The sequence below is a fragment of the Vitis vinifera genome, chromosome 4 (genome assembly GCF_030704535.1).
Source record: "Vitis vinifera cultivar Pinot Noir 40024 chromosome 4, ASM3070453v1".
Taxonomy (NCBI): Eukaryota; Viridiplantae; Streptophyta; class Magnoliopsida; order Vitales; family Vitaceae; genus Vitis; species Vitis vinifera.
In genome coordinates this window covers 21,419,735-21,438,124 of record NC_081808.1, presented here as the reverse complement: position 1 = coordinate 21,438,124, position 18,390 = coordinate 21,419,735, and the positions used below count along the sequence as shown (strand labels likewise).

General features: G+C 37.3%; 1 protein-coding gene and 1 long non-coding RNA gene across 2 annotated transcripts; both read right to left on the bottom strand.

Annotated features, from left to right (window-relative positions):
• Positions 1-6,921: 6,921 nt before the first annotated feature.
• On the bottom strand, positions 6,922-18,150 carry LOC104879126 (naringenin,2-oxoglutarate 3-dioxygenase). The gene is made up of 4 exons (XM_010650732.3): positions 17,668-18,150; positions 17,327-17,554; positions 7,836-8,036; positions 6,922-7,497 (listed from the first exon to the last, which is right to left on the bottom strand). The coding sequence occupies exons 1-4, from the start codon at positions 18,031-18,033 to the stop codon at positions 7,192-7,194; spliced, it is 1,101 nt and encodes a 366-aa protein (XP_010649034.1). The 5' UTR covers positions 18,034-18,150; the 3' UTR covers positions 6,922-7,191.
• Positions 15,292-17,051, bottom strand: LOC104879125 (uncharacterized). The gene is made up of 2 exons (XR_785651.3): positions 16,529-17,051; positions 15,292-15,530 (listed from the first exon to the last, which is right to left on the bottom strand). It is a non-coding gene; the product is annotated as an uncharacterized LOC104879125 (long non-coding RNA).
• Positions 18,151-18,390: the final 240 nt, after the last annotated feature.

The window sequence follows — 18,390 nt, the reverse complement described above, 5'->3', positions numbered from 1 at the left end:
CTGGGCAGCTTCCTCTTCCCTTTATTGACTGGCTCCTTCTCTGACTGACAAGTCAATTGATTCACTTCTCCAGATCAAATGCACCGAGATGGGCGCGAACCGGCAACACACCAAATCCACGTGATTGCATGGGTTCATAGCACGACAGTAATTTTCTATAACGCCCCTTTCCCTTTGATCTCCCTACTTTCAGCATCCTTTCTTAACCATGACAACATCTTTAGCCACTGAGGAATGACTAGCAGCCAATGAACCATCAATATCCACCTCGCCAAACTCGTCATCAGAAAAATGTCTCGGCATGCATGGCATCCACTGCTCTAATTCAAAGGAACGTGAAAGTATCTCAACAACATTGAAAGTTCCTCAAGATATCCCTTCAAATTCAATGCCCTTGGAGTTTTTCAAGCATCTCAAAACTGCATCATAATCCCCAAGTTTGTAGACACAAGGTAATCCCATAGTTAAAGCATGAGATGGACGAGGCAATGTAGTGGCTGCCCGTGCTCCGCCGATGGTGCATATTCACGAGTAGCAGCTGGAAAAATGGCTTCCAAGATTATCCCTGACCACTACCACAGGACGAGGAAGAAGAAGATCGGATTCGCCTAAACACCAAACAGAGATAGGCTTCCGGCGCCGCCAACAGTGGCCATTGGATCAGACTGTTGAAAGTGGAAGGACATTGTCTGGTGGGCGTAAACTGGTGGCTGTGATCACAATGGAGCCAAGCAGGCACCGTTTTCTGTCATTCACGCACTTAACCTCATAGCAAGAGCCACAACTCAACCCATTGTTGAGCGGAGCTGTGCTCAAAGCTGCTGTGTTCGTCCCATAGATCAGTTCATGAGTGAAGTTTTGCTCTGAAACCCATTTGCAATCTTCACGTTTTACTTCATCTCCGACAGAACCTTGATGCTATCGCTGAAGACGCGAAGATTAATGACGGCAGACTGAGACTTGTTGGACTAGTCTTTGAGGTGCATGACGAGCAGAGAGGTTGGGATAGATGAACAGGGCTGGATGATGGATGATGAATAAGGAGTGGTGAAATGGGTATGAAAGAGTTTGAAGAGAGAGAAAAGGTGGTAATGTGGAATGGGTTTGATGGGTGCATGCATGGGGCATGAAGATGAGGGTTAGTATGGAAGTGTGGGTATGATGAGCGAAAGGGAGAGATGAGATGGGTGCATGGTGGTGTAGAGAGAGAGTGGTGGTAATAGAAATGGGTATGAAAGGTCTCGTGGGTATCAAACAATGGGTAGGATGGGAACTATAATTGATGCCTGGATCTCTGTAAGAGAGGTTTGGTTGCATAGTTGCCCAATGATACATAACAGTTCCACTAAAGAATACTCCCAGCAATTTGAGGCACCGCACACACATCGGATATTTCAATCATGACTCCTCTTGGTCTCGGAAACTCAGATTTTCGATATCAAATGGCATTCAACCCTCACAGTCAACCTAAATGCCAAATAAATTTTAACAAAACCCAGTGGCTTTGACAATCCCTTCACGGATTTCATCCTTCATGAAATTCTTTCATGGACCTTGATATTTCAAGTGAATCCAGCTTTGGTCATCTCACTGTAGATCGCCACATGCAGCTTAGTCCCAGTCACTCCTAACCTCACGACCTTTTTGATATATGTTCAGGGGAAAAACAGAGTAACCGGAGAGTAGCTCTTTAACATCATATTGAATCCATTTCATCATTTATCCATGGATACAATAATAGGTGAGTCGAACTAAAAGTATTTGCGGGAATGAAACATGAAATATAACAAGCTTTCAAATATTAAACCAAAGAAAATCATCAAGCTAAAACAACCCAACAAAACACAGTGAAAGTTGCAGAGCATGATATATGAAGAATAAAAATGTACTTGAAGACAAAAAGAAACCCCAAACCTGAAAATCTCTTCCTCAGCTGGGTGCTTTCGGCTGTAACTCACTGCTCCGCCTCGTGTCGATATTCAGCTCATAATTCTCCTCAATAGGTTCCTCAAGCAATCCTCCCTCCTCTCAAGCTACTAGCCTCTCTGCTCCAACCCCAAACCTCCCTGTTCTCTCTCTCTCCTCTAATATCTCCAGGCAGCACTCTGGTTCTCTCAGCTTGCTTCTCCAATAATCTCTCTCCGAAAAAAATATCTCTAACGGCCTCCCTTCTCAAACTTGCAGCCCAAGAAAGTTCAAAACCTCTGATTTGCTCTCTCTCAAACTCTCCTCCCCCTCTCACCCTGCAAGCCGCAGCCTAAAACCCCTCAAAATATCTCTAACGGACTCTGAAAAGCACCTCCTCCCCAGCTGCCAGAGACGCTCCTCCATTAACGGCTTCCAGATTCCCATGCAACGTGTCCCCTTTTGATTGGCTTCCCAAACCACTATTATGATTCTCTCATGGCTTCTCAGGTGTTGACACGTGGCTGACCAAGGCTCTTCCACATGGTAAAATTGAGCTGCAAGGTAGGAATGACCTAAAAGGGGGTCTACAAAAAGCTAAACCATGAATGAAAACATTAAGATGATGTTCGTTTTTTTTTATAGAATAGAAAAAACTAAAATATTTAATTTTTTTTATTCAGTTAAAAGTAACATGTTATATCAATTAACATAACTAAACTAAACATATTAATAACAAATTCATTTTAGTTATGTTAGTTGATATCAACAAATTATTTTTAACTGAATAAAAAAACCAAAATATTTTGCAAACATCACCTAAAACTAACGTTAGATATATAATAAAAAATGTTTGCATAGAACATTTGAGTGTTACACAACCCCTCAAACACAAGTTAGAGGCTCTTATCGCCTCACATAGACAATGCATGGGAAATTTCGATAAAAAAATCTCTTATAAAAAGACTCTATGCTCAGTAGAACAAAAATACTATTGGAAGGTCATCCGTGGCATATCTAAGATGTACAAGAGTATGTGCATGAGAAATTGAAAAAGATAAGGCATGAGTCCTTCGGGTACTACCCATACCATGAGCCATGGAAGAAAAAAAAGAAAAAAGAAAAAAGAAAAAAAGAAATAGAAAAGATAAGGACTAGAAAAATGAAAGAAATAGAGAAAACATGGATCAACTCGAGCAAGAGCAAGTAATCAGTTAGAAATATCTTGGACTCTATATTGGATGGACGTATGAAGTAGGAAGTATGGGAAAAAAGATGAGTGTTAATTTGAAGCTTTTTAAAATGGTGGCATGCAAATCAAAAGAAAATCATTCCAACGTCCATGTCCATTTGAAAGGTCTAAATGGGTGTTCAAGCAACCTTGTATCATTCAAAAAAAAAAAAAAAAAGTTCAAATCAAGATCCCATGATATTAATTTATTCTTAATCCTAAAGTATTTTAGATATAGAAAACCCTCCAAGGACTATGATTTTCAAAAGTTTAACTAGCAATCTTGAATAATTTGAATTATTTGGACATGAAAAACCGTTCACAAGTTTATTAAAAAAAAACAAGATAATTTAATTTCTAGAAATCAAAAGACTTTCAAAACTATAACAAATAAGTCATTTTTATCGGTAGCAAAATTAAAGACATCATTCACTTCTTAAATTCCTTAACTTATCTAATTTTATTATTTCAATTGTGAAACCAAGGTTTGATCAATCTTAATTTTGATGATAACAAAATAAGGTTTAGAATTAATGATTATATTTCAAGTGTGATTAGACAAGATAATTTCCAAAGTGACAATCATAAAGACAAATCAAGTCAAAGAAAAATCATTAAGAAGAAAAAGATCTCAAAGAGAAGTGTTTTTCAAGACCCAAGCTTCATAAGATCTCTTTATAAGATTGTTGATGCATTAGGATTTTATACATTACATTATTTACTTATGCATCAAAATCATCTAAGAGTTTTTCATTTTTTAAAATTGGATGATTTCATGTTTTCAATTAAAATCTTGTGTTAAATGTTTTCTAAACTTGTTTAAAAAATTTTAAGTTGAAAAAGTTGGTTATTAAGCCAAAAACAGCTCAACCGGTTGAACTAGATAAGGAATTGGTCGACCTCATCTCAATCAGTCGAGGATTGTAAAAAACATTCTCTCTCTTCCAGAATGGTTGTTTAATTGGTCAATGTTGAACCTCAACTGGTCGAGCTTCGGTTAAGGGGTGGTCGAGGTCCAACGGTCACCTGCCAAATATTAAATGCTAACGGCTAGTCAATCGGTTGACTCCTAGCTCAACCTGTCGAACCCCAACTCAACCTGTCGAACCCCCAACGACTAGTTTGACATTTTTCCTTTATAAAAAAGCTCTAATCTTCATTGTTTCAAGAGTTTAACCTTCCTAAACATTTTTTGAATATATTTGAGCCTTGAAAGAGTATTTTTTAGTGCACCATTGTTCTAAAACTTGTATATCATTAGTACACCATTCAATCCTAGTTTTCTTGTATTATTTAAACTTTAAAGTTTTGTACTAGGATTTTGTAAGATCATTTATTATCTTAATTTGTAAATCTTTGAGATGAAGAATCTAAGTGTGAGATCTTAGGGATTCTCAAGTGTGGGGTATCACTAGAGGGGTTATTTAAGAGTGAGGTATCTCTTGAGGTTTGTAAAGAGTGCTTGGAGTAAAAAATCCAAGAGGGTAGATTGAAATTATAATTTAATTGTATTGTTTAAAGTCTTGGTTTGGAAGTCTTAAATTAGTGGAATCTCAAGCTTGGGATAGAAGTTAGAGGAGAGTGGATGTAGGTCGAGTTGTGCCGAACTACTATAAAAATATTGTGTTTGCATTCTCTTTTTCTTATTCTTTTACTTTATATGCAATTATTTTTTTTATTGTTTTATTATATATTTGCATATAATTGTCTCTTGCATTCATACAATTTAAATTTGCAAAAAAAGACTATCACCCTATTAGATTGGATTAGCCTCATTTTTCTAACATCAATAAATTAATCTAGGTTCACAAAGTGTGAGAATAGTCGATTTGATTCCATTCAACCCATCTTAAAGTCACTTTTCCTTAGCAAAATTTTAGCCTATTTTTCCCATCAATATTACTTGTGAGACAACTTGGATATAGTATAAAAATTACCTTTCATCTATTTGTTTCAAGAAGGGGATATTCATATTTCTAATATTGCAAGTGATATTAAACGATATACAATTCTAGGCATGGCCAAGGTAACCTTTTCACTTCTAAAAATTTTAATATTTTTTTTTAGAATTGCAAGATTAAAAGAGAAAAAAAAGAAGAGATTTCATCCAATGTGGACAAGTGGGAGATATTAGAATTTAAATATTTTCACCGTCCATATGTGAGTTTAAATAAAAAGGAATGGAGAAAATTATCTATTTACTTTGCAATCTTATCTTTCATCAATAATATTGTTTATAAATAGTAAGCTCATTGGTGAGTCGATAATATTTTCTCCATAAGGTTTGAGTTTTTCTATCTCTCTTCTATTTTCTCCCGCTCAAATTCTTCTTGGTGTTCGTTTACACCCTAAATTTGGAGAGTACAGTAATAAGAAACTTTAGCAGTTTCTTCGATAAAAGAAGTTAATAAAATAATTTCATTAACTTTTTTTTACATAACTTATTCTCATAAGAGATCATAAAATAATTTTTTTCATAGCTTTGGGACATGAAATGTGCTCCATAAAGTTTTTGCCTATAATAAATATTTCATGATAATGATGAAGGTTACATGAATATCAAGTTTACTCATTTACAATAGACATCAACAACAATAATGATAATAATAAGAAAAACAACCACCACAACAATAACAATAATGATAATAATAAAAGTTTTGATTAGTGAAAATTTCAATTGAGAATGAACTCTAAGTTAGGAATAGATCAATTCAATAGTCACAATCATGGTTGAAAATTTCGGGATATATCGCCGATATATCCCTGAAATATTGGTAGCCACCGATAGAAATATTGGGAAGATATATCCGTGTGGACAATATTTCCAACCCTAAAAAATTCAACAATTTTGGCTTGTTGCAGGCGTTGGGCCTCAAACCCAGGCCAAAACAGCAAACTCAACTTGGGCTCACTATTGGGCTACATTACTTCCTCAATATATTGCATGCACCAAAATAACCATATACTAAAACCTTCATAAAACAAAATATTAAAAAAAAAATTAATAAACAAATTAATTCTAATTCTTTTATCTTTAAATTTCATTTAATTGATCACTAAAAATAGACAAAATTATTGTGATAATTTTCTTAACAAATTTTTTATATAATTTATATATTAATTAAATATAAAAAATATGAATATTAAATTTTTTATTTATATATCATTATTTATTTTATATTATTTAATACAATTAAATTAAAATGAATCATAATTTTAATATTAAATATATTTCAAAATTAAATATATCATAATCAAATATCACAATATTATTATCAAATAATATTTGATGGAATTTAATAATAAATATCAACTTATAAAATTCATAATTTTTTATCAATGCATACTATATTATTATCAAATATAATTAATTATATCATATGCATATATCATTTTTTTTATAAAAAAAACTTTAAAATGTTTATTATTATTTATTATATCATTTTTAGATTTTTTTCTTAATATTTTCATGAATTTTAATTAATTTTAGACTCATCGATATTTTGTATCAAAATATCTGTCGATATATTTTCGATATATCTATAAAATCAAAGTATCAATATATTTATAATTACAGATGTTTTCGTCTTGGTCACAATAGAGTTGAATCTAAATGGACCCTTACAAGTGGAATTTCTTCTCAATATAATAATATTTTTAATAGGAAAAAAGTGCATAAATGTATTAAAATATTATTTTCCAAACTTATTCCTATGTGATCAAAATTAGTAATTTTGATGCCAAAAAAAATTGAATAAAATTTTAATTATTTTTGGATAAATGTATTTGAATTTTCAAATTTGTGTTATTATTTAGGACACATTTCCCCATGCATTAAATAAAAATAAATCAAATAAGAAGGGCATCCAGAGGCCTCCTATCATGAAGATTGAACGGTACGTTTTTCGTAGCTGATCCTCACACGAAAAAGAGACTACTCCGCAGGTCCCCTGAGTACACACTACACATAGAACTTTGGCAGGAGAACAACAAAAAAGGAAAGGCCAAAAAACACACACGCAAACGCAAGCGGGACATGAAGAACGCAGTTGAGTTTAAACGAAAATATTCTCAGCAAGCTTGGGGGCCAGTTTGGATTGATGATCAAAATCATAAGACTGGTGATCCTTGACAGGCTTCTTTAGCCAGGGACGGTTGACGTCCCGGTTCATCTTCCTCACGTACATCTCTTGGAAGGTTATGGCCTCCTCCAACACTGCCTTCTCTCCTTCTTCTATCTTCAGAGGATAAACTATTGCTTCTGGTGCCGGATTTTGGAATGTTGCTATCGAAAATCGATCACAGTTGGAGTTGACCACCACTTGGTGTTCCGCGCGCTTGAATCTTCCATTGCTCATGAACTGCATGCATGCGTACGCTCAGTCAATCAGTTCAACGTTTACTCATAAATCAATTTGTATTACGAGCATCCCCTGATGAATCTCCAGTTTCATTATTTCAAAGCCATTTCTCGTGAATGAATGGAAATTATAATAACAGGGGGGAAACATAAATATATATATATAAAAAAAAAAAGGAAAATTATAGATGAAGACAAAAAATGACTTTAATTTGTAACAAAATATTTGTTTAATAGCTCTATTGTTTTAGAGGATATATATTACTTTTAATAAGGATTGGTAGACCAATATTGTATATAGAAACAGAGAACTTTAAGAGCTTAATTAATTGTACTCACATGGCCATGATCTCCAAGGTTGGCAACAAAAGCTCCTTCAACAGGCTGAACGGTGATCCAAGTCTTTCCACCATCCCTTGTAGCCTGAAGCCCACCCACCTGATCCTGAAGCAGCAGCGTGATGGTACCGGGATCCGTATGGCGCTTGAGTCCGAGAGTGAGGTCCGGTTGTGGACATTTGGGGTAGAAATTGACCAACACTGTCACGACCCAAATTCCGGGCGACCCAAAATTTGACCCGTGACCCCAGGTCAAAGGTTTGACCCTAAGGATTCCTCCTATTCCATGTTGGCAGTCAACCAAAACACTCTGGATTTTTTTTTTTTTATACATCTCACTAGAATTCTCATAAATTACAATATCCCAAAACTACTCAAAACAACAAGATTAAATAAATATTCATTATAGTCCAAAATAAAGGTTCACAATTAACAACTTAATCAAATAAAGCTTCATAGCAAATCCATGAGTCATAATTGCTAAAACAAATCCCCAAAATCCAAAAAGGAACACAATAACAAATAAATGCCACGCTCCACTAGGCCGCTCCAGGAGCATCCTGAAGTCCTCCCTGTCCCACCTGTGGATCCTCAGGAGAGATATCTGCATCTAAAAAGGTGTAACAAGGAAGGGGTGAGCATTTCCACATTGCTCAGTAGGGTGCCTAACACCCAAGGGGTTAAAGGGATTACTAAGTTCAAAGAATACGAAAAGAACACTTCAACACCACAGGAACAATTCAACAGTGTCAATCAAACCACATAGTTTAATATATATAATTTTATACCCAATTTCACAATATTCAACAATTACATGAATGCACATGAACGTGTGACACACAGTCATACAATGCACTATTGTTCTCGGGCTTTCACTGAAGGATACGCGTCCGCACCCAAATACACTCCCCATTCGGAGTCTTCCCGGGGTAAACTTTTGGGTCTTTCACCCTAGGGATCTCTCTCCCTTCTTAATTCGCCTCACACGGGCTTCCACTTCCCATCTCTATTTCATTTTTTTTTCCATTTCATACACTTTTCACAATCTTCATGATTTTATTTATTTATTTATTTTTTTCACATAACCATGATGCAATGAATGCCACAATTCCAATGTTCCTCAATAATTCAACAATCTCAACATTCCCCAATAATCCAATCAAACAATTTCACACATTACAATTTCCAATAATATCCCAAATAAATATTAAAAAAAATTGCATATCAACAATCTTGAGATTTTACCACACTTACAAAAGTTTTCAACCATTATAATAATTTCTAATATCCAAAATTAACTAACTATTTACCCTAAAATTTTCGAAAATATTCTAACCAATGCCTAAAAATTCACAAATCATTATATTTAAAATTTAACCCAAATTTTGGAATTTTCCAACCCATCTAATAATTTTTAACCTTTCAAAACAATTAATTATCAATCAAAATCAATTTCCCGAAATTCCAAAAATTCCAAACAAATCCCAAATATTCTAGAAAAATTCATACAACACTTATAATTCCTAATTAACTCAAAATGACAATATCTATAATTTTTTTCCAAGGGAAAAACATAAAAATTTAAGTTTTAGGGTTAGGGTCCCCTACCTCAGATCTGAAAATTTGACCGTTAAAAACAAAATCAGCCACCGCAGGCTTGTTCGTCTAGTCGAATAGAGTACTTCCTCCGAATTTGGGCCGAAACGGAGATCGTTTGGCCGTCCAAACGTCCGATCAAAATTCCGGCAAGTGCCCTAATTTGCACAGTGCCCTTTTCTGTTTCTCTCTCCCGCGTGCGTGCTACTGCCAGTTCTCTCCCTTTTCATTTTTTTTTTTTTTCTTTTTACTAACAGCCCAGCCCACTTCACATGGCTTTTTTAAAAAAAAAAACCACCAGCCCACTTGCTCCAAGCCCAACTCAAAAACTAAGCCCAATCCATTATTATTGTTATTATTTCTTTTCTTTATTCTAATTGTTTTATTTAATTTCCAATTCATTTTTCATTCATTTTTTTTTCATTTTAACACACAATTTTATTTATTAACACCAAATAAAAACTAATTTTCTCAATATTATTATTCATCAATTTAATTTAATTAATTAATTAATTTTTCTTAATTAATTCTAATTAATCTTAATTTATTTATTTTTCATTTTTCGTTTTCGTTTTTCGTTCCCGTAAATTTCCAATTTCTAAAATCCTAAGAATTTTCTATCCTAAGGCTGACATGGCATAAAATTTCAACTCGTTTAATTGACCGACGCAATAAAACGAAATTCACCAATCCGAAATTGACACGTGTTCTCCAAACGCTTTTCTTTTTGACTTTTCAACCATCACATAAATTAAGACTTTTCAAACTAAAATTGCTAACGTGGCATAAAATGCCCGGTCATTACATCCTACCCTCCTAAAAGAAATTTCGTCCCGAAATTTAAACTAGCTTACCTTAAAATTCGTAGAAGAGTTGCGGATAGTGTCGTCTCATTTCTTCTTCAGGTTCCCAAGTGGCTTCTTCTATCCCATGGTGTTGCCACCACACTTTGACTGCAGGAATCACCTTGTTCCTGAACCTATGCTCTCCAACTTCCAGAATTCGTAAAGGTTCCTCCACATAAGATGTATCTTCACTAATCTGAACATCTTGCATGTCCACTACCCAAGTTGGATCTGGAGTACACTTCCTTAGCATCGACACATGGAAAACATCATGCACAAGGGACAACTGTTGAGGCAAAATTAACTTGTATGCCACTGGGCCAACTCTCTTATCAATCTGAAATGGTCCCACAAACCTAGGGGCTAACTTCCCCTTATTCCCAAATCGAAATATGCCTCTTCGAGGGGACACTTTTACAAACACCCAATCCCCTTCCTCAAACTCCAAGGGCCTTCTCCTTTTGTCTGCATAACTTTTCTGTCTATCTTGGGCAGTCTTAAGTTTTTCCTTGATGAGTTGTATCTTCTCTGTAGTCTCTTGGACAATCTCAGGTCCCAATAAACGACTCTCACCCATCTCTATCCAACACAAGGGCGATCTACAAGGTCTCCCATAGAGTGCTTCATAAGGTGCCATGCCAATACTAGATTGGTAACTGTTGTTATAAGCAAACTCTGCTAAAGGTAAGTAATCTGCCCAATTTCCTCCAAAATCCAAAACACAAGCCCTTAACATGTCTTCTAAGATCTGGATCACTCTCTCTGATTGACCATCTGTCTGAGGATGAAAAGCGGTGCTAAAATTCAGTTGGGTGCCCAAAGCCCTTTGTAAACTCTGCCAAAACTGAGAAGTAAACTTAGGATCCCTGTCAGACACTATAGATACAGGTATCCCATGCAATCTCACAATCTCCTGTATATACAACTTAGCCAAAGAGTTCATGGAATCAGTAGTTTTCATGGCTAGAAAATGAGCTGACTTAGTAAGACGGTCCACAATCACTCAAACTCCATTTTTCTTGCTTCTAGTTCTTGGCAACCCTATCACAAAGTCCATAGTGATATTATCCCACTTCCACTCAGGTATAGGTAAAGGTTGCAACAACCCTGCAGGCCTCTGGTGTTCAGCCTTCACTTGCTGACAAATCTGACAATTAGCTACAAACTGAGCAATATCTCTCTTCATCCCACTCCACCAAAACTGCCTCTTTAAGTCTTGATACATCTTGGTATTCCCAGGGTGGATGGTATACTTCGCCCTATGAGCATCTGCTAGAAGTTCATTTCTCAACTCCACATCTTTTGGCACACACAATTTCCCTTTGAACCTCACACTCCCATCTTCATACATAGACCAATTTTCATCTATTTCACCTGCTACCAACTGGGCTTTAACCTTTTCTAAAAACTCATCATGAACTTGGGCCTCCACTATTCTTTGGATAATCATTGGTCTAGCTGATATGCTGTATAAGCATGGACCACGTCCTTCCTGACTAAGACATAGCTCAAAGTCCTCAATAACTGCATGCATCTCAAACTCTCTCAACCCCAAGCTAGACAACTGGCCATAGCTCTTTCTACTCAAGGCATCTGCTACAACATTCGCCTTCCCAGGTTGGTAATGAAGGGCAAAATCATAATCTTCCAATGTCTCCATCCATCTCCTCTGCCTAGAGTTCAAATCCTTTTGAGTGAAAATGTATTTCAAACTCTTGTGATCAGAGTACACCTCAAACTTCTCTCCATACAAATAGTGTCTCCAAGTCTTTAGGGCAAACACCACTGCTGCAAGCTCCAAATCATGTGCTGGATAATTCCGCTCATGCTGCTTTAATTGTCTTGAGGCATAAGCTACCACCTTGCCTTGCTGCATTAGCACACACCCTAACCCCACTGTGGAAGCATCACAATAAATGGTAAACAACTCTCCACTAATAGGAGCAGTTAACACTGGAGCAGTGGTCAATTTCCGCTTCAATTCCTGGAAAGCATTCTCACACTCCTCATTCCAATCAAACTTCACCCCTTTTCTAGTCAACCGAGTCATTGGTGCTGCAATTCTAGAGAAGTCTTCCACAAACCTCCTATAATATCCAGCCAACCCCAAGAAACTTCTAACCTCAAATACATTGGTAGGCCTTTGCCACTCCTGTACAGCTTCCACCTTTGAATGGTCTACTGCTATTCCTGCCTCAGAAACCACATGGCCTAAGAAGTTCACTTCAGTAAGCCAAAACTCACTTTTGTCCAACTTCCCATACAACTGATGCCTTCTCAAAGTTCCAAGGGTGGTCACTAAATGCTGCTTATGCTCCTCCAAACTCCTGGAGTAGATCAAGATGTCATCCACAAAGACAATCACAAACTGATCCAAGTAAGCACGAAATACCCTGTTCATTAAATCCATGAAAGCAGCAGGGACATTAGTTAACCCAAAAGGCATGACTAAGAACTCATAATGCCCATATCTCGTTCTAAAAGCAGTTTTAGAAACATCTTCTTCCCTAACCCTCAGTTGATGATACCCAGTTCTCAAGTCAATCTTACTAAAATACTTTGCACCCTTCAACTGATCAAACAAGTCATCTATCCTTAGAAGATGATACTTGTTCTTCACAGTAACTCTATTCAACTTCCTATAGTCAATACATAATCTTAGTGTACCATCCTTCTTCTTCACAAACAACACTGGGGCTCCCCATGGCGATGTACTTGGACGAATAAAACCCCTACCCAACAATTCATCTAACTGAGTTTTCAATTCTTTCAACTCAAGAGGGGCCATCCTATAAGGGGATACTGAAATAGGATCAGTTCCTGGGTATACTTCAATAGAGAAATCAAACTCTCTGTGCGGTGGTAAACCTGGTAACTCATCTGGGAATACATCCTGAAACTTCCTCACCACTGGAATTTCTGTAATGTCCTTCTGGGCTTTCTCCTTACCACGAAGGCAAGCTAGGAAATTTATTGATCCCTTCCTCAACACATACTGATAGCACGGATCGGACTGCGAAAAAGGCAAACTAACACACTTCCCTCCAACAAAACAAACCTCAAATCCCTCTGGCAAACAAAATATTATCCTGCGGCGATGACAATCAATAACCGCTCTATACACTGCCAACCAATCCATTCCCAAAATAACATCATACCCAGTCATATCCAAAATCCTCAAATCCACATTTAGTGCTCTATCTGCCAAGGTAATAACACACCCCTTGCATATTCTATCAACTCTAGAGTTCGTACCCATAGGAGACTCAATAAGTAACAAATTCTCTACCCTTTCCGATTTCAACCCCAATGCATTAGCACAAGATGCAGAAATGAAAGAATGAGTTGCACCAGTATCAAACAAAACACGCACCCAAGTACTATATACCAAAATCATACCTTCCACCAAAAGGGCATCCTCCTCTGGCTCTGTTGGGGTCAAGGCAAAAACTCTTCCTGCTGCCTGCCTTCCCCTACCTCTAGCATTCGACCCCTGAGAAGAGCGGGTCTGACTCGTGGTAGTTGTCCTGGTTCCCTGCGCTGCTGGGGGTAATTGTGGCATCTGATAGTAAGGCAACTGAAGCTGAGGGGGCTGGAAAGACACTACTGACTGTTGCTGAGAACTTCCCTGAGACTGAGGTCGAGTCTGCTGTGCGCCTCGCAATGGGCAAGCCCTCCATAAATGGTCTTCTGCTCCACAACCATAACATACTCTATTAGCAGCCGCCCTCTGAGCAATCTGCCCCTCTCCTGCATAGAACGAGGGACGCCTCTCAAACTGCTGAGTCCTCTGCCTCTGCTGTGGCCCCTGGGAACTTTCCCCCATTCTTTGTTTCCCTTTTCTGTCCCCCTTTTACTCTCGAATTTGGTTGGTTTTGTCAATGTCCTGTTCCACCAACAAAGCCCTCTTAACCAACTCAGAATAATCCCTTATTGCCAGTGGGACTAATCTGTTCCTAATAGCAGGCCTCAACCCCTGTTGGAACCTCCTAGCCTTTTCTCCTTCCTCACTGATCATCCCCAAAGCAAAACGAGACAACTCTGAGAAACGTGACTCATACTCCAGCACTGACATGGTTCCTTGGATGAGGTGCTCAAACTCCATCCTCTTGGCATGCTTAGCCACTTCCCCAAAATACTTGCCTAGGAAGATTCTCTCAAATTCCTCCCAGGTCATAACCTCAGTGTCATACACCCTTTTCATTGATTCCCACCAGAAATCAGCTTTGTCCACAAGCATATATGTTGCCAGACCTACCCTTTTTTCCTCAGGTATGTCCAGTCCCACCAAAATTCTTCTCATCCTCCTCAACCAATGCTCAACTGCTTCAGCACTGGGCTCTCCATTAAAAGATGGAGGCTGCATCACCATGAACCTCTTCATTGCTTCCATTTGGCTCATTACTGGCCTCTCAGTGCGGCTCCTCCTATGTGAGTGGCCTGAATCCTCATGGCCCTGGGTACCTCCTGCTCTCCTGGAACCTTGGCCTCTCATCAATTCAACAGTTTCTCTCAACTCTCTTCTTACTTCTCGGAGTTCTTCTCTAACTGTCTCCAACTCCTCATTCCTCTCTGATCTTCCTCCTCTGGTCCTTCCCGCCATTTCAAGTTTAACAAACCCTAATTCAATCACATTACTAAGGTGAGCAAAAATAAATTTCACATATACACACTTAGCAACTTCAACAATTATCAAAACTTTCACTTTCATACGCTCTCAATACATAATTAAATTAATCATCAACTTGATAATTAACACATACAAAAGTTATAACATCACAACACACATAAACACCCACAAACATTGACCCCAAGGTATTATCGCAACCTTGGCTCTGATACCACGCTGTCACGACCCAAATTCCGGGCGACCCAAAATTTGACCCGTGACCCCAGGTCAAAGGTTTGACCCTAAGGGTTCCTCCTATTCCATGTTGGCAGTCAACCAAAACACTCTGGATTTTTTTTTTTTTATACATCTCACTAGAATTCTCATAAATTACAATATCCCAAAACTACTCAAAACAACAAGATTAAATAAATATTCATTATAGTCCAAAATAAAGGTTCACAATTAACAACTTAATCAAATAAAGCTTCATAGCAAATCCATGAGTCATAATTGCTAAAACAAATCCCCAAAATCCAAAAAGGAACACAATAACAAATAAATGCCACGCTCCACTAGGCCGCTCCAGGAGCATCCTGAAGTCCTCCCTGTCCCACCTGTGGATCCTCAGGAGAGATATCTGCATCTAAAAAGGTGTAACAAGGAAGGGGTGAGCATTTCCACATTGCTCAGTAGGGTGCCTAACACCAAAGGGGTTAAAGGGATTACTAAGTTCAAAGAATACGAAAAGAACACTTCAACACCAAAGGAACAATTCAACAGTGTCAATCAAACCACATAGTTTAATATATATAATTTTATACCCAATTTCACAATATTCAACAATTACATGAATGCACATGAACGTGTGACACACAGTCATACAATGCACTATTGTTCTCGGGCTTTCACTGAAGGATACGCGTCCGCACCCAAATACACTCCCCATTCGGAGTCTTCCCGGGGTAAACTTTTGGGTCTTTCACCCTAGGGATCTCTCTCCCTTCTTAATTCGCCTCACACGGGCTTCCACTTCCCATCTCTATTTCATTTTTTTTTCCATTTCATACACTTTTCACAATCTTCATGATTTTATTTATTTATTTATTTTTTTCACATAACCATGATGCAATGAATGCCACAATTCCAATGTTCCTCAATAATTCAACAATCTCAACATTCCCCAATAATCCAATCAAACAATTTCACACATTACAATTTCCAATAATATCCCAAATAAATATTAAAAAAAATTGCATATCAACAATCTTGAGATTTTACCACACTTACAAAAGTTTTCAACCATTATAATAATTTCTAATATCCAAAATTAACTAACTATTTACCCTAAAATTTTCGAAAATATTCTAACCAATGCCTAAAAATTCACAAATCATTATATTTAAAATTTAACCCAAATTTTGGAATTTTCCAACCCATCTAATAATTTTTAACCTTTCAAAACAATTAATTATCAATCAAAATCAATTTCCCGAAATTCCAAAAATTCCAAACAAATCCCAAATATTCTAGAAAAATTCATACAACACTTATAATTCCTAATTAACTCAAAATGACAATATCTATAATTTTTTTCCAAGGGAAAAACATAAAAATTTAAGTTTTAGGGTTAGGGTCCCCTACCTCAGATCTGAAAATTTGACCGTTAAAAACAAAATCAGCCACCGCAGGCTTGTTCGTCTAGTCGAATAGAGTACTTCCTCCGAATTTGGGCCGAAACGGAGATCGTTTGGCCGTCCAAACGTCCGATCAAAATTCCGGCAAGTGCCCTAATTTGCACAGTGCCCTTTTCTGTTTCTCTCTCCCGCGTGCGTGCTACTGCCAGTTCTCTCCCTTTTCCTTTTTTTTTTTTTTTTTTTACTAACAGCCCAGCCCACTTCACATGGCTTTTTTTTAAAAAAAAACCACCAGCCCACTTGCTCCAAGCCCAACTCAAAAACTAAGCCCAATCCATTATTATTGTTATTATTTCTTTTCTTTATTCTAATTGTTTTATTTAATTTCCAATTCATTTTTCATTCATTTTTTTTTCATTTTAACACACAATTTTATTTATTAACACCAAATAAAAACTAATTTTCTCAATATTATTATTCATCAATTTAATTTAATTAATTAATTAATTTTTCTTAATTAATTCTAATTAATCTTAATTGATTTATTTTTCATTTTTCGTTTTCGTTTTTCGTTCCCGTAAATTTCCAATTTCTAAAATCCTAAGAATTTTCTATCCTAAGGCTGACATGGCATAAAATTTCAACTCGTTTAATTGACCGACGCAATAAAACGAAATTCACCAATCCGAAATTGACACGTGTTCTCCAAACGCTTTTCTTTTTGACTTTTCAACCATCACATAAATTAAGACTTTTCAAACTAAAATTGCTAACGTGGCATAAAATGCCCGGTCATTACAAACACCTTCTGGTCTATGTCCACACAGGCCTTAAACAAGGCCTCCTTCTCCAAACCCATAGCCTCAGACATCACCTCCAGCAACTTGCATGCCAAACCCATGAGCTTCTCGCTGTACTCCTTCATCACTGCCGTCAATCCCTCCGGCTTTTCCGGCCACATTGAGTAGTCCCTCTCCCGAAGTGGGTATGAGAAGTAAGTTAAAAACTCCCGCCAATTGTGCACCGCTTCTCCCTGTAATTGAATGGTTAATTCGAGCATGTTTAAATTGAAGATACAGAGAAAAGAGAAGACATAATTTTTCAATTGAGTTGTGGAGAAGAAAAATGTGATAGATGGAAGATTACTCGAAGGTGGCTAGAGACAAGAAAACCGCCTTTTTTGCTGCTTGACATGTCAAATCGAAGTTTCTCATCTGGAGGAAGAGCGAAGAACTCTCCAAAGAGACGAAACATCTCTGAAATGAGATGAGAATCAACGCCATGATCAACCACTTGGAAGATCCCCCACTCCTCACACGCCTCCACAATTTTCTGGCAAATGTCCAACCTACGGCCATCGGCTTCATCGATACCGGCGAGAGATATCACGGGAATGGCGTCGCTGAAATGGTTGTATGCCACCTTGGGACGCTCCTCCTCGTCGAGTACGAAACTGGGATGAAGCCTGGTTTGAGTCTCAGAAGGGAAAGACTCTACAGTTGTTGGCTCCATTGATGCTTATTAGAACTGAGAGAATAAAGAGAAAAAGACCCAGGAGAAATCTGGAAGAAGTTCTTATTAAATCCTCTGTTCTTTTCTTTACGGTGCAAACCTCAATATTTATACCACGTTTCTACCCACTAACAAACTTGCTTACATGTGTACAACACTGTAGGGACCCCTCCCCCTGATAAACACGTAGCGCGCTTTGCTATCCGGAGCAACTCTATCCAAACTCCCCAAAGAGGGACACATGGCGCGCTCCTCTATCCGGACTCCCTCAAGAAGAAGCACACGTCACTCGCGAATGTCACACCCGGACGATAACATATCCTATCCGGATCATTGACCGAAGTGAGCAAGTCTTGC